We start from the raw sequence: 23,151 nt of genomic DNA, 5'->3' as shown, positions 1-23,151 counted from the left end.
GAATGTTTTTGTTGTTGTTGCAGATTCGACACCCACTGACAACTCACTCTCTCCTTTGACGGATGACCTCAAATTTGATGATGACATTTCAACATCCCCCAACAGGTCCAGAACAACCGAGGACCTGTTTGCTATGATACACAGGTGCTGTTTATTGTTGACTCTATTTTTTTTCTGTGAGTTCAAAGTTAATGACCGTTGTGAACGTCAGTCCTGGAATGCATAGAATCCACACTTTTCAGGCATGTAAATACATTAGGCTATAGTTCGTATTTACTGTTTGTTTAACTATCTGAAAGTTGATGAAGACTTTATACCTCTTTTTTTTCCAGATCGAAGAGAAAGGTCCTGGGCCGTAAAGATTCGGGAGACATAAATGTGAAGTCTCGTCTCTGCCCCACAGTGCCAGTAAATCTCAGCAGTGTCACCAATGCCATTATGCCACCACCCCCTCCACTCAACACCCCCATCGCCATAGCCAGCGCTTCTGGCTCGCAGCGTGTCCCTGTTCCAATCTACCGCAACGCCAAGAAATCCACTACATCCAATGAGGAGTTCAAACTACTGTTGCTGAAGAAAGGTAGCCGATCTGATTCAAGTTATCGGATGTCAGCCACTGAGATTCTGAAGAGCCCAATAACTCCAAAGACCCATGGGGAGTCCATTCTGGAAACCCCCTTAAGTCAAGCTGAAGAGGCACCCTTAGTGCACCAGGAAGCACCACTCTCCAATTTAGAGCCAATCCAGATACCGGGCCTCTTTCCCAGGGCAATCTCTGAGAGCTTCACCCCCAAAATACTGCCTATGACTGCTGCATCTCGACAAGGACGTTCTCGGGTCCCACCAGTAGCCAACAGTAGTCGCTATAGTACTCGTAGCCGCCTCTACACTGCTCCCATGCAAGCCATTTCTGAAGGGGAGACAGAGAACTCAGATGGAAGTCCCCATGATGACAGATCTTCTTAAAAATGTTGAAAGACATACGCATTTTTTTTAAGTGGCCCCCTTCCTACTTTTATAATATCAGGTGTCAATTGCTGCCTTTGGCCTATTGCACCCAAAAATCTGACTGTTGCTAAAATGTGCCCAGTATTTGGAGCTGCAATGGATCTTTTGGGTTTCAAATGTTGCGAGAAACTGAATGACAAAGGGTCAAGGAAAAAAAGTTTACCACAACTATAGATATTAAAAAAAAAAGCTAACACCCTCATAAATAAAATAACTATTTTGATTGAACTGTCTTTTATATATATATCTATATTAAAAAAATAAATTAAAGATAAGACAAGACATTTGGTGAAAGGACTGCATGTACTACAACAAGTACATGCAAGATTTACAGATATTTGTATTTCCTGTCTTGTGTGGTGTGGGTGTGTGTGCCGTTGAGGAAATGCTTTCTTAGAAAAATTAAAAATTTATACAAAATGTAATATTCTTCCAACTGTCGGTGCCCAAAGCAGTAACCAGACTTTGCATCAGCGTGTTCTAAATATTCCTGCCAACAAGCAAGGTTTATCTTGTGTGCGGGTTCCAAAATGCTCTCAAAACAAGACCAAGTTTTGGATTATTTCAATCAACAAACCTGGGATCAAGGGCATCCATTAAAGACATCCACATATTTGGTGACAGAAATGATATCCTGAAATAGAATATGATGCATGTATTTTTGTAAAACCTCTCAGAACATGATAACGTATCATCTCCTTGCATGAACCTTATGGAAACATCCCCTCAATTGTCTGTCAACATTTCGTGGTTCCTTTCTATCGTAGGACTAACGATGAAAAAGTGACATTTGAAAAACATCACCATTGATCCAAATTGATTGATTTTTCTGGGATTTTAAGGAGAATGGGCCAATTACTATAAGTAGATGGGGTCCAATTGTGGAAGAGTTGGGGACAATCGCACAGTGGCCTTTCTCTGCTAGATTTGCTTGTGTTAGAATGACTCCACAAGGACCTTGGCCAGAATCATATTTTAAACTATAAGCTTAAAACCATGTCATGCTGGAGCTGGAGCAAATAAAAGCATTTCAAGGTGGTTTTAAAAAAAGCACTATTGAGTTCAAATGGTGAAAATTGCTTTAGAGGGTCCTAAATCGGGTTTACCAGAGAATCATTCGCAAAGCTTTCCAATAACCGACCTCTCTTTTGCACTTGATAATTCTTCAAGAATCTTGAAAAGAAATTATATCTTATATTGAAATTTCATATGTATATTTGTATTGAATAGAAAGGCATATCTATATAAATCAACGAGAAAAAAAATCTTAACAAGCGTGTAGCAAAGAAGAACAGGTCTCATTGACACGACATACAAATCTTAACAATGAACACTGTTCTCTCCTAGTTGCCTATCCTTCATTTGCACTGACCCAGTAGCACGAGACAGGTGAGAGCTCAACCCAGTGATCAGACTGGTTTTATCCAAACTGATGAAAATCGTATATAGTATATCAAATACACTCCCCCAACTATTAAAAAGTGTTAATTGAAACTCATCATGCCTTTTAACTCTATTATATTAAGATCCCATTTGAATTCTAAACGCAGTGCAGCAGTATGTTAAAAAATATATACAAGAAAAACAAATATACATATATTTGAACACTTTTGCTACATATATTTGAACACTACCAAACCATGCTAACCTGAATCATTCCAAAGAAAAGGAAAAAAAAGTGGTTCTAAGCTTGAACTCTCACCTGCCTATCACAGCAAACATTTACTCATATATTCTGAGACTGCACTCAATAGGAACCATTCACTGTATTCTGTGAATACCTCAAGAAACATATTAATGTTTTACTGTATAAATGCAAGATGGAAACAGAGAAGGGGAGAAAGAAAGAGTGGGAAGGAGAGCGTTAGAGAGAAACATACTCAGCGAAACCTAAAACTACAGAACTGACACTGTGCAAGTTGACGCGAGTAAAAAGCTGTGAATTACTCATTTTCCATTCATGACATCTACATGGCTTCATGGCACTTGTTCCTCACCATTATTTTTATTTGTCGTGTTTTTATCGCATGCAATAAGACACAAATGACAAAAGGGGGTGGGAGACCACCATATGATTATTTTTATCTGAAGGATGACTCCAGATAAGAAAAGAATTTGTATTTTATGTTCTAATGTCAAGTTCAATAGTGTGTTCAATAGGTGTACAAACTGTCTGGCTAATTCTGTTTCGTATAGTTGTGACCACAACAGGGGTTTATCTTGTACTGTATATCTTACTCACTGGACAATCATATGTTTAAGACTGAAAAAAAAATATGTTATAGGTAATTTGGAACACTTGTGGTGCTGGTCCTAGTCTTTGTTGAGCTGCAAAAGTTGGCGTGGGAGATATTTACTTTTAATGGGGAGAAAAAAATGACGATAACACGATCAAAAGTGACTTAGATGTTCTACTTTTATTTGTTCTACCATTTTTGTCTCGATTTTTATTTGTTTTAATGCTTGAATTTTTATTATGACTGAATCCTTGAGGTAAAAATGGTTATACCTGCCACTTAAAGAATGCAATGTGAAAATTTGATTGTAGAACAACAACAACAAAACCACTCGAGCATTGAATATTTGTCTGCTGTGTTTGTTTTCCATACTGTACCCATCATTTATCCCAATGGTGTACTGCCACAATTTATATCATTTCTGAATTTTCAATGGATAAATGACTAACATTATTGGATATGACAGACAAAGCGTGGGTTCAACATTTGAAATGAATTCAAGCTCTCATTTATAAAACTAAAATTTACATGGGGATCTCCCAAAAAATATTTAAAAAAACAAGATTCTTAAATTCATGAATATTTTCTTCTAAGTGTTTCAATGTTTGCATACAATAATGCTCTAATGAGATATAATAAATACTGCTCATTTTTTTCAAAGGTGTACAGTATGGAATAGAACTAAACAGAGTTTAAAATTTCAAATATATGTGAGAAAATACACAAGCATAACTGTCTATTTAAAAATGCTCCAAGTTTAAAGGTAGCTAGGACATGACAGATTTGAATCATTTTTGTATTTTTGTATAAACTTGTAAATACATTTTTAAAAGAAAACAATGTTGAAATTCTTTTTTTGTAAAATAACCCAATAAAAGAATGAACATAAATGAGTGTATTTAGAATCATTTCAAGATATCTTTAGACCTAAAGTGCAGTAAAGGAAAATAATGGAGGAAAGAATGGGTTTTGAAAAGAGTGAGATTCATTAATTCATTTTTCAACCACTTTATCGTCACTAGACTCACTGGGGGTGGTGGAGCCTATGCCACAAAATATAACTCACAAAGCTGGATTACGATATTGATATTGTGTGTGTTTGTGTGTGTGTGTGTACCTGTGATGTTCATCTTCCTACTGGGAAGGAGCTGGAAATGGTTGGTGAGCTGGAAATGATGTTCACAAGGATGTTTTTTGGTGATGATGCTATTTGCAAGTACATAAGGTTAGGTCAAAATTACAGGAAGGTGGAGATGATGACAAATCACAGTTGTAGTAGTTCCTCCTGCTAATTATTCATTAGTATTTCATTCATATTTACTTAAATTGAAGCCCTTCAACTCAGTCCTGTTAGTTAAAAATGGTCTGAAATCCTATAGCACAGATCCCCTTTAATTGGACATGAATATATAAAAATGAACACTAGATGGCAACATATTCACATAATCCGGCGCAGACAGAAGATCAGTACCAAAACAGTCTTCAATGGCTCTCAATAACCATCAGTATAGATAACTAGTATGTATAGTGGGAACTAACGAGGAGAGATTACTAAATTACTGTAGTACTTAGTATACTAGCTACTTCTCAATGTCCTTACTGGCATTAGTCTAACTAAAGAATGGGCAATATTTAAAGATACTTTGTAACATTGACTCGTTACTTTTGGTGAATGGGACACCAACTTTTAAAAAACCAAAACAAAGGGTAGATATTAAATCAGGCTGCAGTTTAAATCAGCTATTAGGGTTTTTATTTATTTTCTTGCAAGCAGTCTAGCATAGCATTACGTATTAAACAAATTCATAATGGGGAATAGTAATCTGATATCGTGACGAAAACAATACACATTAGAATATGAAATTACGTAAATACTACATACACGTACCAGGGAGAACGAATATTAAGGACAAGTCCTGTCCTCGAGTCCTATGCAGTCTGTTTTCCATGTCAACTAACACACCTGAATCAAATAATTGGGATCGACATGAAGATTCTGGACATCTTGCTTATGTGTTGATCATTTGATTCAGGTGTGGTAGAGGAAGGAGATATGGGAAACAGACTGGAGAGGGGCTCTTGAAGACCAGACTTGGATTAATATTTGCAGCTCAATCTAAAAATGTAGTTTGGTCACCGAAGAGCTCCCCTCAACAACCAGATGACGATTTGGAAATTCTTGAAGATTTGTTTCAAAAAAAAAGTGCAAATCACAGTAGTCCCTCGAATATCGCGGATAATGTAGACCAGACATTTCCATGATAATCGAAAAACCGCAAAGTAGGCTCACCCCCATTATTAAAACCATAGTATGTATAACTATAGTAGGGGCTAAAATGATAGTAGACCAATCACACTTGCAACTAAAATAAATTATAAACAACTAAAAGACTGCACCCCCAAGTCTACTATCAATCACCCAAATGTAAAATGTACATTTGTTACTGTGCGAATCAACTATTATATTGTACATCCCCTGCCCCGTCACACCCCAAGATATTCCACCTCGCACAGCAGTGCTCTTTGATGTTTCAGTGTAAGAATTAATTATTGACTAACTAGACAAATAGTCCCAACGTAGGGGGTTGGGTAGGACTCCTAAGGGGCAACATGAAAATTAACAGTGAAACAGTGCACCGCGGTGTACTAATTGAAAGTCTTCTTCCTCAAAAGTGAAATAAATAGGAGTGATAGTTCTGTATTATCATTGTGCCAATAGTTTCCAACAGTAAGATGATGAAAAAGTGAACATTTTTAATTGCGCGAATGCATATCAGACATAAAATAAACAGCGGAGAGTAAAAAGCTTATATTTACAAACAAGATGCGGCAAGGCATTAAATGACAAGGCATTTTAAATATACATCATTGATTATATTGTATCTCTTCTAAGATGCAGTCTGAACATAAATGCTACTGTAAAACATCCTCTAAAAAAACTACTACTAAAACCTGAGTTTGACTTTAAAGCAAGATGGTTTCAAGTATCAACTCGTCACCACTATGGAGAGCAACAGAATGGAACGAGGCTTCGGGAAGCATTTGGTTCAAAATGCTTTCTGATGCCAAAAAAAAGAAAAAAAAACTTGCAAAGAAACAATCAATTAATTCTCTGTTGCCATTGGAAATGAGACCAGTTTAGGAAAAAAAATACCGCTTACACCTTACCCATTTTTAAACGGGTGAAATCGTCCAGTTAGGAACGATGAACGAGAATATTCACAAGCTTGATACACTTTATTAGACAATAGAATGACTAAAATAAAAACTTTTGGCATAATTGAACAAACGTACTGTCTTGGGAACACTGAGCAGAGCAATGGCAGTACATTTTTTTAAAAAGTGAATACTTGCAAGATTCCAGTTATCATGTGCCAACTGTAAAAACTTAATACAGTAATTAACTCATAGTTAAACCGTTGAGCTCATGGAACACAGACAGGTAACACATATATTTCGCAAAGACAGCACAAGTCCTAAATGATGGATTCAGTATTTTTCAATATTTGTCAGCTCTTCTAAACAACCTTTGATAATAGGGTGTTTCCCCTAAGATCTCACAAACATGATTGGGACACTCCAGTGCCTTTTACTTTTCGAATTATTACATTCTAAGAAGCAATCAGTTAAAAAATGTTATTGCATTGTAAGCGAACACCACAGAAGCGAGTGTTCAATGTCAGCGTAAAAATGTTGAAACAGCAAAGCTACAGTGTCGGTCTGAGGTTGTGTTCTTAAAAGTAATTAAATAAAGGCCAGATGTCCATGCTAAGGCAAAAAAGACTAATACAAGAACATGCCTCTGTGCCGATATTGGATACTAATACACATATGCTAATGAACAAAAAAACATACTTCTTTGATGTAAAGTAAATGTTTGGTAAAATAAAAAAATAGATGATATCAATGCAAAAAATACTGAATTCATGAGCAAACTTCCCCATGTGAAACTAAGACCATAAAGATGACCTAGAACTTGCATGTAACTTACATTTTCGATGTTTTGGGCAAATTTGGGGAAAAAAACAAAACACCAAGAATGTATAAGCTGTTGATTGACTATAGCCTGCGGACTGCTAACCTCCCCAAAGGTACAAACGGTATGTACAGAATATAAAAGAGCACTAAGACGGACATTTGGGTGGCTTCCATCGGGGCTTCATCCCTGTGCAAAAACACATATTTGTGTTTATGTTTGCCAGTGACAGGAGAACGCGTGAGTTCTTTTATTGTTTGGACTGTTTCAGCTTCTCAATGTGATGACAGAGTTTGAGTGCAGGGCCCAGCTTCAGTCCCATGTACTTCATGATGACATCACTGCGCAACAGCATCAATGCCTTACCGTCAATCTCCTATAGAGAGACAAACTCGCGTTAACAGGCAGGAAAAAAAAAAAGAACACAACAACACAAATGTGAACAAAGAAGTACCCACATGCTTCCTAAACAGCTCCACATGTGGACCAAGAGTGTGAGGGTCAGCATCTAGGACGAACCGGATAACGTCATCAACTGACCAGGAAGATGCATCATTCCCTGAACTTTCTTTGTCTTGTGTGACGTGGTCTGGCCCGGTTGTTGAACTGGCTGCTGAAAAAAAACGAAAACAAAATGATCTTTTTTAGAACTGCAATTAGAATTACACTGAAATCTACAAAAAAGGAGACCTCCCTCCTCGGGCAAGGAAGGTTTTTTTTATTGGAAAGTCCTTATCAATTCATCTAAATTAAATGAAAAACATCTATGAAAATATAGTGTGTGATCGTACCTTCTACACGTCTGTGTGTGGGCACTTGTCCAAGTTCACTTGGGTTTGAGCTGACTCTTCTTAAAGGTGGAGGCGTGTGTGAATGTGAGGCGTAATACGACCGTTCCCTCTTGGTCGCCCGATAGTCCGCTGCTATGTGAGGGGGACGCGTGTTGGGAGTGGAGTCCTTTTTGGAATCATTGTTAGATGAGTTGTTTTCCGTGTGAGACAGCGGTTCTGAACAAAGAAATGAACACTAAATTGGTGGCCAGCCAATCGTAGAGCACAAGGAGTCAAACAACCATTCAAGCTCGCACTCATACATAAGAGCAATTTAGAGCGTCCAATCAGACGACCATGCATGTCTTTGGAATGCGGGAGGAAACCAGAGTACCTGGAGAAAACCCACGCATGCCCGGGGAGAACATGCAAACTCCACACAGGTGAACCGACCTGGATTTGTACTCAGGTCTCCCACTGTGAGGCCGACGCACTAACCACTCACCCACTGAGCCGCCCAGATTCATATATGTAATCATAAATACATATCGCATGAATGACTGCTAATGAGTTTGGTTTTTGTTTTGTTTATTATGTTTTTGTAATTGCTCTAGGAATTTAAAATGTTGGAGGGAGAAAGCAACACTAATCGAGGCAATGATGTATTTTTCAAAATAAATAAACTGGAAACATTTAAATATTGTTCTTAGAGGCGCAAATAGGATCTAACATCACATTTTCAAATACTGATTCATCATAGTTACGAACCTGACTTTGTCCGTTCGAAGAAGCGTGTGTTTTTGCTAAAGGGGCTGAAAGGCTGAGAACTAAACAAGCTGACACTCTCTAGATGCTGGCACATATTCTCCAAGAACCTCAGAACAGTAGACGCACTGGAGACAGACGGAAGCTTGACATAACGGATGCCATGTTCGGAGCGCACTGTAAGACACAACAAAAACACATACTGTATGAGTCTGTGGCCCGTGTATTCACACCTGCTCTCACACAGGATGAATGCATCCACAGTTAAAGGAAAACAGCAGATGGTTTGGGGTTAAGCGCCCTCCTTTTATCAGCACAAGCCCACAACCCTCAATCTGCACGACACCCTCCCACCCAAGCCAAGCCTACACAAACACACAAATTAATGCCCCTGGCCCCTCCCTATTCACCCATAGTGTTCCCAAATCCACCCCCACAAGGGAGACTCAATCCCAGCATCCAAAAACAGGTTAGGTGCACATGTCACTTTTGATTGCAGTCCCAGTGCTCATATCAGATGCGGCTACAGGCATTATCATTTATATGCATCCTGTATCCCAGCAATTTCTCCCTAAAATGCACACGCATGGTCATTAATTTTTGAATGACTTTGAGTTTCATCTGGCTGATTGCATATGTGTAATTAAGAATGGCTACTGATTATTAACAATCTCTACTAAGGCCAAACTTACAGTATTGAAACATTGTTACAGGGATCTTATTAGACGACACATGCATCGCCGATGGGTAAAAATACTAAAAGACATTTAACCAAACAAGAAGTCCCATTACATGAATTTTAGGGATCAGTGATCGGTTCATCACAATAAATAGAACCAATCTTTAGCCTGTTAGCATTTGGTCATGGACATTCTTTGCCATTATTATGAGCACATAAATGCACATTTGGTTATTTTCATATTTTACGGGGCCAACTTAATGTTTGCAATTAAAATGTCTGGCGGTTTTTGCTATGTTACATGATATCTTACAGTGCCAAACAGCATTAAAAGCGGCATCAAAACCCCAATTAGAAACATGTAAAAGAAAAACATGAACGTTTAAAATATTGGAAACCCCAACCCTCAACCAGACTTTCCAAATTAAATAACCAGTTTATAATTATAATAACCAATTACAGAGCAGCATCAGATTACCAATATCAACTGTGTTAATCCCTTCAGGAAGCCACAACAGTCAGTCACCCTAATATGACCATTTCAATCCATGACACGAGCCTAACAAAACACAGTGACTCCAACTAAAGCCCAGAGGAAAACCCGCCAATAATTGCATTTTGTCCTCGAGAGGTTCCCTTGTGTGCACATACGACTACAAACCTCGGATGACCTCTCCTCCCGTGTGGGACTGGCTCTGTAGGAATGACAGCAGCACGGCGGGCTGGTACGTACAGTCCACACAGGCCTGGACGGCCTGCTGTAACACTGCATTGACAGGCGCTGGGCCAAAGTGGTCTGGGAGCTGCTGCACCAGTTTGCGGTCAAGGTGGGGACCATAGTCCCCATGTTTGTTTACGTATACGCACACTATATGGACAAAACCAAGAATAAAAACGATCAATTCTGTTTTTCAACTAACTTTCTAGCACTGCCTAATACATTGCCATTTACTGTATACTAACAGCTATGCTTACCTGTGCAGACTACATTTGAGTTGTTGTTATGGTGGTTGTCTACTGAAACATGGCTGGTGCTCAATCTGGTCTCTGGTGGAGGAGCTGGAATTGATGATGATGATGAAGACGATGATGATCCCAGTGACTGCACTAACCGGGCCTTCCTCTAAAGAATGATAGTAATGTGTTGAAACTTGAAAATAATCATTAACCCTTTATAGCCCAGTCATTTAACACAATGCATTCCATTAGCAGCAATCCATTGTGATTTAGGGGCTAGCAGCAATCATTTGCCAGAAACCTGATGTCCAGGCAGGTAGATGCCAGGTCTTTATTGGGTTGTATATATTAATTACACCCCAAAATTCAATAGCCCAATAAATAGTTAAAGTTACAGACTACTCAAAGTTTCCCTTTATGTACACTTGCCACGGATGGGTTGGTCATCATGATAAATTTGGGTTAATTAGAATACATTCAAAATCATCTTTCTTTACTATTCAAAACAAAATATGTCAGGATCAACTCACCTTGCTCCCGGGCTTGGGCCCACGTTTTCTGTGTGGTCTGGGGGCCAATTGAGTGGTCCTGACGGGGCTCTGTGCTGCTCCGGTGACTGCCGCGGCTGCGGCAGCCTCTGCCGCAGCCTTCAATAAGGCAATAGTCTGTGACTTAGGGCGGCGGCCTCGGACACCCTTGCGGACGGGTAGAGGCGGTAATGGGTTGGGCAGTCGGTAAGAAGTCTGCATGGTGGACGACGAGGAGTTGGAAGTGGAGCGGCGAGTGGTGAGGGAGTTTGAGGAAGAAGAAACGGGGGCGAGGAGAGCACCTGGAAGGGTAACTGAAATAAAAAGAGAAAAAAAAATTCTAAGAAATAATACAGTGTTACAATATGACATTGAGTAACAACTACGTACTATAAATAAATCTTACTTAAACAGATATTGGTTGTAGTAACTAAAAACTAATTTTCTAAATATCCTAGACAGGCCCAAGCTCATGATCTTTGACTAGTTCATGTGTATTCATTCAGCTTTTATTAACCCGTGGGCCAATCAGAAAACATCATGAAGAAAGCAAAGACTCTGTTATATTTGATTCCTTTCATCTAATAAACAATAGAGTGTTTTGTTATGACAATGTTTTTAGATGGATCTTTTATTGAGCAATTTTGTGATTGAAGAATTCAAATAAAAGCACACTTGCATTAATACGATTAAGTTAAAAGTAGCGCAAGCAAATCTATGCCAAGATGACATCTTTTCTGCATCTGTTTCCGTGCATTTCCAAAATAGTTTTCTTCTATGTTAGGCCCCAGACTGGGCATGTGTGTGGCTCTGTATATCATGCCATTACAGGGCCAGCACCAGATGGGTGAAGAAATGGCATGTGTCATCAATCATCATCACCTGCCCGCTTAAGTCAGTCGGAATGCCACCACGTCACTGGACTGTCTCTCACACTTTACTGAGAGTACCTTCTCGCGTTCTTGTCCAGTCATATTGCTCATCTAAACACCAGCCTCTTGTTTACCCCCAGCCTTCTGTCTAGTAACTACGCCCAGGGTCACCACGCTTTGGATACCTCAGCCTTCGAAACCCGACACCTGGCTATTGTCGTCGTGGCCAATAAACGACCATATTTTCTCACATATTAGCCGACTTCTCGTATAAACCGTACCCATAAAATTGGTGATTGGTCAACTATCAGGGTAATCATTTGTGACAGCCCCAATTTACAGACATTTAAGACAATGTCTCTGATTCAAAATTTGTGCATGCCTTTTTTTCTTCTGGAGGTCATTATTGACCTTTTAATTCATCTATTAACAGGTGGATTTGGACATTAAAAATATTTGTAACACATGGAGTGGCAAGGAATGAAAGCGGAAAATGTGAGCGATAGCTACATATCAGTGCAATGCAAACATATTGTTCGGTGTATGCCAGGGTCTCTCGCTGCATTGGAGGCTCTCGGGGTGCTGAAGCTTTTATTCAAACCTCCTGGAGAGGTGTTATGGAGGGTCTAAAAGCTGCTTAATTGAGAAAGTAGTAGAAGTGGGTGTGGAATCATGCAGTGTTTTGTTCCGCTTGGGAAGGGACAACTCAATTGCTCCCTGGGAGCAGTCACATGTGGGAACAGAAGAAAAAGCAAGGCGGCGTGCTTACTCACAGCACACTTGAGGAGAGTGGCTCCTGCAAACCCATTCACAATAGGCAACGAATAGCTTTCTCTAAATTCATGCATTATGATATTTGGATAGCGTCAGGCATTTTTAACTCATTACAGATGCAGTATGTGATCATTCATTTTGTGACTACTTCAATAACATGAAAGAGACTGCACCAGTTCCTATGTCTCATTGAGAATACTATGACTCAAGTTTAAACTGCAGAGATTGAAATAGTGTTTTTCACTTTTTCAACTCTGATAAAACATGCTAAAAAGGATACAAAATGAACACTCAAAAAAGAAAAATGAGCTACGATTGCCTAACCCCGAACAAAGGCAAAATAAATGTGCAATTACGTAATGAGCCCTGATAGAAGAAAATGAGGGAAAACGAATCGGGTCTGAGGAACAATAGATACTGACTCATCATATGAAGTTTATAGACAATTAGTTTGCAAATAAGAGGTAGTACTTCAAAGTTCATTTCCACAAGAAACAGAACAACTCAAACTACTTGAAGGGCGACATTGACAGGCCTTAACCCTGTAATAATATTTTCTAAAGTTAGGATAGCCCGGAAATACAAATTAAACGCATTCTACTGACTAAAGTATTGCGGATAGTAGCAACATGTAGTATGTTTTTGCAATCCTTCCTAAGAAGAAATAGTCGAGAGTCGACATCACACACATACATATTAAGACATATTGCCCTAATCATCACTATATAATTCCAACTCTACAAGGCGACCTGAGTATCCCCCAGCAAGAGGAAACACGTGAGTGTCTGTGTGCCGTATGTGCGTACCACATACATCAGAATGAGGTCGCTGAGTGTGTGTCTGCTGTCTGGAAAGTGGGGGAGGGGCCCAGAAGAGTTCCTCCTCATCTAATTACACTATCCCCCTGCTTTACAAACAGGGCTTCCCCTCATCATCAGGTCATTCAACCACAAACAAACAGACAAATACACCTTGAAGAGAAGCTAATAAACTACCTTAAACTGTCCTGACTGACAGGCGTAAAAAAAAACAACAAAAAACATTACCATTGACCCAACAATATGAGAATGAGGAGGCTTAATCTGACGTTAACTGCTTCCTGATGCTCAACACACAAACAGACATGATCGAAAACAAATGGTTCTCTGAATGCAGAGTCAGTAAAAATAACTTGGAGAAGGCAAAAGCACTTCTACCACAACTCTGGCTGCTTACAAGTTTCATTTGTTTGCATTGAGATAAAAAGTTTTCCAACAACCAAAACTACATACAATTTGAATAAATGAATCATTTAATTAACTAAAGCAAGCACTCTGTGATTTATGCATGACTGCAGGAAGTCTGATAAACACATGCAGAATAGGTGTGAAACTACCACAAAGAAGCAGGCGGTGAAGACAAATAGTTCTCACAAAAAAAGCCTTTTAAAGTTTCTACTATTGTGTATGCAAACAACATGCTCACCAGGAAATAGTAGTCTCCAAAGAGCAGAAACTCTGCACTGCAGCTGTGGTTTCCCAAATAGTGATAGTAGCAGCCGTGGTAGTAGTGGTAATGACTGACAGTCGCTTCCTGCTCCTTTCTTAGCAACAATTTTCAGTTCACAGATTTTCTCTATCGTCCGGTTGCAGCTCAAACTTTCTTGACTGAGCTCTCATCCTTTACACTTGATTGTTCCCACGTAATTTCACTGCCTTCAGACAAGTCTACGTACTACTCTTGTCTTTTCGGAGTCTACAACAAAGCCCACTCTACCGCCGCTGGTTGAAGCTGTTGCGAAGCTTCCCTCCCTATGAATGAGAAGTGGGGGGGGGGGGGGGGGGGGGGGGGGGGCGGGTTTTGCATAGGGGCAAGGGAGGGGTCCGGAGCAAGAGGAGTGGGTGGGTTGTGGTGAATGACATTAGGGGGGTTGAATCCTTTATTCATGTTATCTGTAGGCTATAGTATCGACAGTCTGCATCAGTCACCTGCCCTTCCTCAAGTCTCAAGGGGAAAGATAGGGGGGCTGTGTCAGGGGAAAAGGGGTTACCGCTGGGTATAGAGGGTTGGGGAATCAGGCTAGACGGTGGGTAAAAGGTTAAATTGGGTGAGAAGGGCATCCTGATTGAAACGGGTGAACATTCGAAGAAGGAGCTGGTGCGCACAGAAGCAGGCTTTCACTCGACACTCACACACATACACAGACAGGGGGTCCCTCTTGCCGTAACCCGAGCCTTTTCAGACATTTTCAGACGAGAGATGACCTGGCCAAATGTCAGGAAGCCGTGGCATGGTCCCATATCAGCCAGTCCAAGGAACAATGAGGGGCTTAGTGGTGGCCTTCATCCGGGCTCAAGTTCCTGATATCTTTATCAAGACATGTAGGAGCAATGTTTGATTGTCCGGACATTTTTGGCCCATAAAAATTCAAATTCTGTAGGATTACAGAAGATTGCTGATCGGTTAATTTTGATTTTGAATTCAATTTGACCAAAGTTGATGTCAGTATTTGTTTTATTTTTAGTATTATATATTATTATTCATTAACTAACCCTAAACCTTTTTAAGAAATCTCAATATTACATCCAAGATTGTTTTCAGAGTTTGTTAGTTTTATAAATGTAAAACTGTCTGGGTAAAGAAAAACTAAGAACTACCGTAAGCGAACAAAACCTGAAAGTGTTTTCTTTATGAATAATTTAGACTGAAAGCCTGTATTGTGACCCAATTTAAAAATCAAAGCGGAGACCACAGTTAAAGGTTGAGAGGGAAAGCATTTGTTATTTAAAAATAAATGGATAAATGTGTACCAAACTTCCTGTTTTTAGCAGCCTCCGAAAGGCATGTCGGCATTAAACAAAAAATGAAGCTATTTTAAATGTAATCCGACTAAGAGTCTCTCGTATGCGCGTCATTCTGATTAACACCTCATAGGTGTTCATGCCAGCCCCCAACGTAGCTATAATTTACATTTTCATACAAACGTGTCGCCTGTCTAACTCTACACATCATCCCCTTTTTTTTTATTGCGTGCACACACATACAGCAGCCTGATGATCCGTCACCAACAGCACATGAAGAAGTCACATCGCGTAGGTTATGTGCAGTTTCAAGGATTAACGTAATCTAGTATGGAACTACTTCTAGCACAGACATTACCATATTTTTGTTGAAATATTCTACCTAAAGTCCACATATCAGATACTAAATAATTATAAAATGAATATATTGGGCTTTTACATTACATTTTAATAACATTAAATCTACTACCAATTTCATGGATTCAACCATGGATAGACAGTTTTTAACTATAGATCGACCAATTTTCTGTGGACTTGATTATTGGCAATTTGACATATATCGTTATTGGCTTTTTTTTATTTTTTATTTTAAATCCAACCGGCTGATCCGAAGAAATCAATTTAAAACTGGGTTATTTTGACTCAGATGCAGTCTAGCCTCTCTTCTCTCCCTCCTGCCTGCTGTCTCATGCTCAATTCACAGCCACACCTAACATAAATAATCTGTCACAGCTGCTTGTCAAGGAAATGTTTTATCTTGAACATATCAAGACTTTCCACAACTATGGTTTAATTTGGCATCGTTTTGAATTGTGTAGGCCACACTTGTACTTTACTAAATGTTGATATCGTAGCCTGAATGGCTTCTGCGGATGACATGGTCTCAATTAAAATGATGTGCATGGATTAATGAATATGTTCTCATTATTTTACATGATTTTAAAAATATTTTTACGTTAAATACTGTTATAATTTTTGCTATGATCACTTCCATGGATATGGTATAGGAGTGGGTCTGTGTGGCCAATTTATTGTGTATCAGGTTTTCATTTGTTAATGCACTATGACATTGGGTAACTTTTCCTTTGTAAGGCATGTTGAGCTGTTGTTTAACATTCCTTTGGTGCCAAGGTAACTTCTTCTGGATGAGTTGCGTCTGTATCGGCAGATTACTGCACAAGGCCATTCTAATCTCAAAAGTACTGTAAACACTGTGCTGTCTGAGTTGTACCAGCGCTGCAATGTTGTTATGAGGTTATGACTTGGGGGTGGATTGCTCATTGTTTTTCTTACACAAGCTTGACTTGAAACAGCTATCATATTTTAACAAATTCCATTGAGGAGTGGCATCGCAAACAGCCTTTGAAAAAAAAAAATACAAATAAAAAACAAGCAGATAAGAATTTCACATTTAGAAGAAGGTTCAATACTGGACTAATGGATTAGACCCAGATTGCAGAACCATGATAAAGGGTCGCATAAGTGCACTTTGTGTATAACTCAGCCTTGAAGGGAAAGTGAGAAGTGCGTATATATATTTCATGACCAAATACAGACTGCTGGTCTCTGGTGTTTTAGGGGGGCTTTTAGGTCCAGCCAGGTTTCAAGTGACACCAATATGACTGTTCTGCCCAGTCTCCTATGTGACATTAGAAGGCCAACCATCCTAATGGCTCCAGTATACTCATTCTATCTCGGCCCTTTGACACCAAGAAAAAAAGGTTTGTTATCTGACTCCTAACATTGCTAAACAAAAGAAAGGCTGTGTGTTGGAAAGCTTTGCCTGGACTGCCCCCTTGTGTTCAAATGGGGTTACCATCAGGGGATAATATTTTTAAGGGCATTTTTACACTTGCAGTTCAGTTCTCTGGTTTGGACCAAAACTAAAAACAATAAAATAACAATACTTTGTTGAAACGTGTTTGTTGCAATAAATTTGAACTGTATGTCTTATAGTCACAAGTCTGAACACCCCAATATAAATGCAGGGAGAATAAAAATGAAAAATCCACTTACAGAAGTTTCCAGGTGGCTGTAAACTGTGTTTTGTCAGCTGACACCAGCCAACTGGGAAGATGTCTCTAGATTCAAAGGGACACCAGTAGTCGAAGGCACCCCGCCAGCCGTCAAACATGACAAAGATCTCCTGACCTTTGACCTCACCCACTGTAGCCGGACAAATTAAATAAGGGTTCTTCCTGTCCACGGCTTCCATCTTCATCCCGGGTTGGAAATAATTTTTAATGGGGGTAGCTGGGTCCTGGACACATGTAAGTTATATAGTTGAAAAATATCCATAAAAATTGTAAAAGGCAAGCTCAGAATGAAGACATACATTTGGTTTAATAATGTGTAATATTTAGACTTTTATAACAACAAACCTTCTTAAAAGCACAGGCTGGTGCCATTTCTGCTCCACTCAGCGTTCGGAGAAGAAACATAGGCCACGAGGAGGCATTCATTCGAAACCCTGAAATAAAAATAAACCTCAATTTAATGACTTTAAAGTCTTTTGATGGGGCTAATGTAGATGCAAGTGTTCATTTCAAGTGAAGTATAGCTTGATGGAAAATGACTGCCATTAGACAGACCAATGTTCATCACTTTTGAAGAATGAGGGGCAGGACACTGTGGCTCTATCCAAACAAAGAGGGAGATTCACATAAATGTCATTTGTAAATTCAACAGATTGCATTTTAATTCGACCTAAAGATGTTAGAGATCTCATGATCAAATTTTCCCTCTCTCGTGATAACACTTTTCATCATGTAGGCCACAGTATTAGCAATTGATGTACAACTATGGCATACATCACAAATGACGTCCAATTCATTTATAGTGGGAGGACTGGCTGTGAATGCTCGTTTCAGTGCTACAGACAGAACTAGAATTATAATGTAGTGTATATAGTATATTAGAGTAGCAGATTGGAGACCAGAATAGTAAAAACATCAACAATGGATTTGCTCCATAAACACATCCAATTAAGTAAGCTTTGTAAAGGATGGCGTTAATTGGAATCATTACTTTTATACAAATGTGTGCAGGGATGCAAATGTGGAAAAACTAAGCAAAGCGAATGGTGGATTAAGGTTGAACAACGTTATGTACATTCAAATCATTTTCAAGTTTCAATTTTTTCTCCATTTCATCATGGAATACTGCTGGTACAATCAAGCTGATGAATATGTGCACATTTATAAAGCAACCCCCACTATACATACTAATAATATTCGGATGAAGGAGCAAGCACGTCTTAAAGTGATCTTACCCAGTGGGGGCTGCAGCATGTCCCCATTTCTCTCGCAGGTACCAATCGGTTGGATGTCAGATGAGTCAACTAGTCTCCAGAAGTCATTGGTGTTGTCGCTCCCATCCAGACGCAGTCGTAGCCGAGTACCCATCATGCCCATCACGGTAGCGATGCACACGGAGTTGGAGTTGCGTGGGTCGCGAGCCTCCAGCTTCATACCAGCCTTGAAGTCATTGGAGGGGGGGATTCTGGACTGCAGGTCCATACAAAAAATTACAATTACAATATGAACCTTCACTGTCTTTTAAATTTCAGATGCATCTTTGGTTGAATATTTAACTAAACATCGAATTAACAGTTTTTACCACTTAATTGACCAATTTTTGTTCCATAAAGTGATGTCAGTACCATTAATTGATAGTAAAATAGTGGTAAAAGTAAGTTTGATTCTTTTTTTAAATCTTTATTTCTGTTACATTAATGTATGTATACATTAGTATTTTTCTGTATATGTGCATTGGATATCAGAAAATATTTACTGAAAGACATAAAAAAAGAGCATTCAATAACATCATGAGAATAATTGCCTATAAATTTGATAATCCATTAATTGTTAATTAATTGTCTCAAGTGTGTGGGTGTGTCTGCAACGTACACATTGGTCCATGAGAATTTACTGATTTATATGTTTAATATGGTAATAATCAGCTACCTGTTTGAAGCAAGTTGGCGAGGCTGCAATGGACGAGGTTTCTCTCAAGTAGTCTTCCCAACTGAATGGTTCTGCCAAAAAAAATGGTTTGTTTAAAAGAAAGCCACCATTCTACTTAAACATTACATTTTTATGGATATGAATTCACAAGGTGAGTCAAGTTGTTCAAAGAACAATCAATTAAAACAATTCTAAATCAGTCATACATGATTTATTTAATCGGAGTGAGGAAGACATTTCTTAACTGCATGATAAGTACGAAAAGATTAACAAACCTCAAATGGACATTTTGAGTTGGAAATTGACTAGTACTATTTCTCAATTTCTAACAGCACAAGCAGTCAAATAATATGTGTAACTCACCGTTAGATTTGTCAAGTGCAGACCCTGCACCAATGCTTGGCCTCTCTTTTTTCTCCTCTTTTTGATCTGGAATCAAACAGTGTTCCACAGAAACATATAAAACTACCTGTTTTCGTGTAAAGACCCCAAAATAGATTATTCAACAGATAAAAGAACAATAAAGAAGTACATTTTCCCTAAAACTGGCCAACCTTTATGCGGCGTTCGGCCCATGATGACCCAGATGTTATCCTGCAGCAGCAGAGGAAGTCAGACAGGCCCTTACCTTAAAGTACAAAGCACATACCAGAGATATTACTAATGAGCACATAACGCTTTGATAAACAATGAGTTAACAATAACATTATAAGAGTGTGATTGGAGTAGTTATTGTAAATCATTCCTTCATTTCACATTATATTTTCATTTTTTAAAGACATTGCATTGTGGAAAAAAAAAACATTTTCAACACAACCTTCAAAATTCTAAACAATTTTACTTTTGAATGGTTCCCAATCCATGTTCATACACCCTTTCAACTAATGGCAGCAGTATTAATCTACATTAGAAAGAAGTTATTTTTAAAAAATGGAAAAAAAAATTTTTAATTCATTAAAATACCATCTCAGACTTTTCCTGTAAAAGTTATATAGAAAAATCCTGATAGGGTTTAAACTTTGACATGCAAAAATTTGATTAAGGAAAAAAAAAGAGCCATTCCTGTAAAAGTTATATAGAAAAATCCTGATTGGGTTTAAACTTTGACATGCAAAAATTTGATTAAGGGAAAAAAAGAGCCAATCCAAGTAAAAATGAAATAATAATGCCAAAAATATTCCCAAATAATCCTAAATTTTAACCGCAGAACTTCAACCTCTGCAAAGTAGTGTAGCTGTTCCTCTCTGTGCAGCCGTTCTTTTTGTCTTTGTAGAAAAAGCCATGGAGCCATAAAGATTCCAAGGTGCCATAAAAAGCCATTAAGTCGTATGGATGTGGGACGTCTGCAGGTCCACATGAAAAGGATTCCTGTTCCACCGCTCGCTCAGCGACCGACTGCTTTGCTTGGGTGTTTACATGCCTCAGTCTGTTCCACTCACGAGGATCACCCTTAAGAGTTGAGCAGACCAGGAAACACTTCATTTTTACAACCACCATTTCCAATCAAGCAGCCCCTACTCTGAGCTTATCATGCTTTACACGGCGTAGGCGAAGAGGAAAAATTGGTGGTTTCATGAGCTGCGATAGCTTTTGATTGACAGGTGTAATCAAAAGCAGCACCAATATGAGGAGCAGCATGTTGTGAGAGTGACTCATTCAAAGTGTTCACATAACTTGTGAAGAATAAAGGTTTTCATTACACGTCTAAAAACGGGTACAACTAATGAACTGGCGAATTGATGTTTGCGATGAAACCTTTTCCAAGTTGACATTTAATATTTTAAAATGAGACCTATCGACACCTGCTTTTTTCTCTAATGACATAAAATTATTGTCTGCATGCTTTGGATTGTTTAAGGCTATCAGAGGACACTGCTTGGGATTGTTCATTCCTTCCATGCATAGAGATTTACAATACAAATCAAAGTTTTGAATACACCTTTTCATTTGTGTTTTTGCATTGTAGATTCTCAATGAATGCATGAAAACTATGAATGAACACAGAATTAAGGAATTGGCAAGGAGGAAAAAAAGGTGAAATAACTGAAAACATCTGTTGTCAGTTTATAAAAGGAAAGTTAATCCTGATTCGTGCGGATTAGCCCATAAGAGGGCACTCTCTTAAATTCTAGGAAAATTTTAAAAAGAATGAGTAAATTAACTTTACAGCATTATTTAGGGCCATAGTCAGTGTTTTTTTGGATTCATTTAAATTTAGTTTTTATAACTATTTTTGCATGTATAATTGAATGCATTCACTAGTTACAAAAATATAACGTATGTTAAAATAATCTTTAATAATAAAAAATAAATAAATAATTACAACTGAGACCTGCCCACACCTGCATACCAAATATTAATGTGATTACTTGTTGATGGGGTAGAATTAAAAATTGTCATACATTTATTTTTTCAATTGAAAATTTAAAGCACTGAAATTTTGTTTTCATTCAGACAGTTATAGTTTATAATCAATACCAAATCGATATTAGGTAAAGTACCCAACTAAAGTGAGCACTATGCCTGAACATTTTGCTTTATTGGACCAAAAAAAGATTATATAGTTATATGTTCTCATGTAATTACATTCTTAAAATATATATGTAAATGTATTGTATGTATTAAAGTGATAAATACAGAGATAGATGGATCGATATGACGTTTTCCCTCTTTCTTTTAGGTAGGTGGGCAGGACTCCGCTCAATATTCGCAAGGCTAACTGCGTGCTAATGTTCCATCTTTAAACATCCCAGTGGATTGCATGAGCATCGCAGTTGTTTGGTAAACAGCACGCGGGGGTGCAGTGAACACAAGAGCAAAAGACTTCAACGTAATCCACAGTGCTGTAACAATAACAAGAAGTAGCCATCACGAAAGCAACACGCAGTACAGTGAAACAGTCAAGGCAACAACACACACTGGCAACACAACCACATTTCTTCCAGGCGAGCAAACGTGGCCTTTGTGGCACCAATGAGCTTGGGAAAGACGTAAAATAAGATCTCGGGAGTCGGCGAAGGACGAGAAAGGGGAGAAAAAGAACATACCGAGGGGCTGGAGGTACCAATTTGGATGGTAAGGCTGACTTTCTGTCAGATGCTGGCGGCCGCCATGTTCGCTGCAGCTCCGCGCATGTCTGTCCGTAGCCACACTACACACACTTACACACTCAAGAGAGAGGGAGAGAGAGAGAGAAACGGGGAGATCCTATTAAATATTTAAATGTTGTTTCAAGTTGGCTACCAATAATATCATATATAACGAAAGAAAAATTTGAATGTATGAAGGAAGTTTACAGTTATTTTACCTATGCGAAGAAGTTCACCTGCATTTCAGGGAATAGATGACATCATTTGTTTTTCTCCATCCACATTCTCAACATTTTTTACTTTCAATTTTTATTAAATCAACTTTATCCTTTCGTATCAGAAAAACGTAGGGTAAAAACAAAGTTTTATGTTTTGATTTGGATTGCAATGTAAAACAATGGAGATAAATAAACTTCACTCCTCTAAAAAACACCAAAAAAATATCACAACTAATATCAAAATATTGATTAATAAACATGAATTCATCTCAAACTTTAAGTGTGTAGTGAAATGCCAAAAGTCAACTTTGAATATAACCTAATACCAAGATATTAACAAAAATAGATGCATTAATAAATGACAATCTAGATGAATTGTTTAACTTCTCTGATATAATATTATAATTATGAGAAACATATCGAAATCATGATTAAAATTGAAGTAAACAACCTGCCCTAACACATAGAACAGCAAAATATCACAAATAGGTTTGCCATGTACCTGGATTTAAACTATTTTGTCTGTTTGTCTGT

At 38.4% G+C, this 23,151-nt stretch overlaps 2 protein-coding genes across 5 annotated transcripts in view; one reads left to right on the top strand and one right to left on the bottom strand.

The window, feature by feature from the left end:
* Positions 1–4,135, top strand: part of nhsb (Nance-Horan syndrome b (congenital cataracts and dental anomalies)) — a 35,757-nt gene extending 31,622 nt beyond the window's left edge. For all 3 annotated transcript variants that reach the window (XM_077712449.1, XM_077712448.1, XM_077712450.1), the window contains 2 exons: positions 24–144; positions 333–4,135. In XM_077712449.1, coding sequence (XP_077568575.1) covers positions 24–144; positions 333–966 — 755 coding nt within the window. In that variant the 3' untranslated portion in view covers positions 967–4,135. The remainder of the gene's footprint in view (positions 1–23; positions 145–332) is intronic.
* A 1,904-nt stretch (positions 4,136–6,039) lies between these two features.
* On the bottom strand, positions 6,040–22,522 carry scml2 (Scm polycomb group protein like 2). 2 transcript variants are annotated; one of them, XM_077712455.1, is made up of 14 exons: positions 22,358–22,522; positions 19,865–19,938; positions 19,674–19,739; positions 19,311–19,381; positions 18,617–18,851; positions 17,727–17,815; positions 17,362–17,605; positions 10,923–11,233; positions 10,411–10,558; positions 10,097–10,303; positions 8,760–8,933; positions 8,013–8,228; positions 7,680–7,834; positions 6,040–7,597 (listed from the first exon to the last, which is right to left on the bottom strand). In XM_077712455.1, the coding sequence occupies exons 2-14, from the start codon at positions 19,884–19,886 to the stop codon at positions 7,472–7,474; spliced, it is 2,064 nt and encodes a 687-aa protein (XP_077568581.1). In that variant the 5' UTR covers positions 19,887–19,938; positions 22,358–22,522; the 3' UTR covers positions 6,040–7,471. The 2 variants fall into 2 exon arrangements, with proteins under 2 accessions (XP_077568581.1, XP_077568582.1); XM_077712456.1 differs by having other exon boundaries at positions 7,680–7,831.
* Positions 22,523–23,151: the final 629 nt, after the last annotated feature.

The sequence above is a fragment of the Stigmatopora nigra genome, chromosome 3, assembly GCF_051989575.1.
Source record: "Stigmatopora nigra isolate UIUO_SnigA chromosome 3, RoL_Snig_1.1, whole genome shotgun sequence".
In the NCBI taxonomy this organism is placed as follows: domain Eukaryota; kingdom Metazoa; phylum Chordata; class Actinopteri; order Syngnathiformes; family Syngnathidae; genus Stigmatopora; species Stigmatopora nigra.
Note: the sequence above shows the minus strand (reverse complement) of the source record. Positions and strands in the feature narration are given on the sequence as shown.

Excerpts from the sequence above, each read along its gene's own strand:
- scml2 (XM_077712455.1), bottom strand. The coding sequence starts at position 19,886 with ATGGGCCGAACGCCGCATAAAG. Across the intron at positions 18,852-19,310 it reads CGCCAACTTGCTTCAAACAG|TCCAGAATCCCCCCCTCCAA; the intron begins GTAGCTGATTAT and ends ATGGACCTGCAG. Across the intron at positions 7,598-7,679 it reads TGGAGCTGTTTAGGAAGCAT|GAGATTGACGGTAAGGCATT; the intron begins GTGGGTACTTCT and ends GTCTCTCTATAG.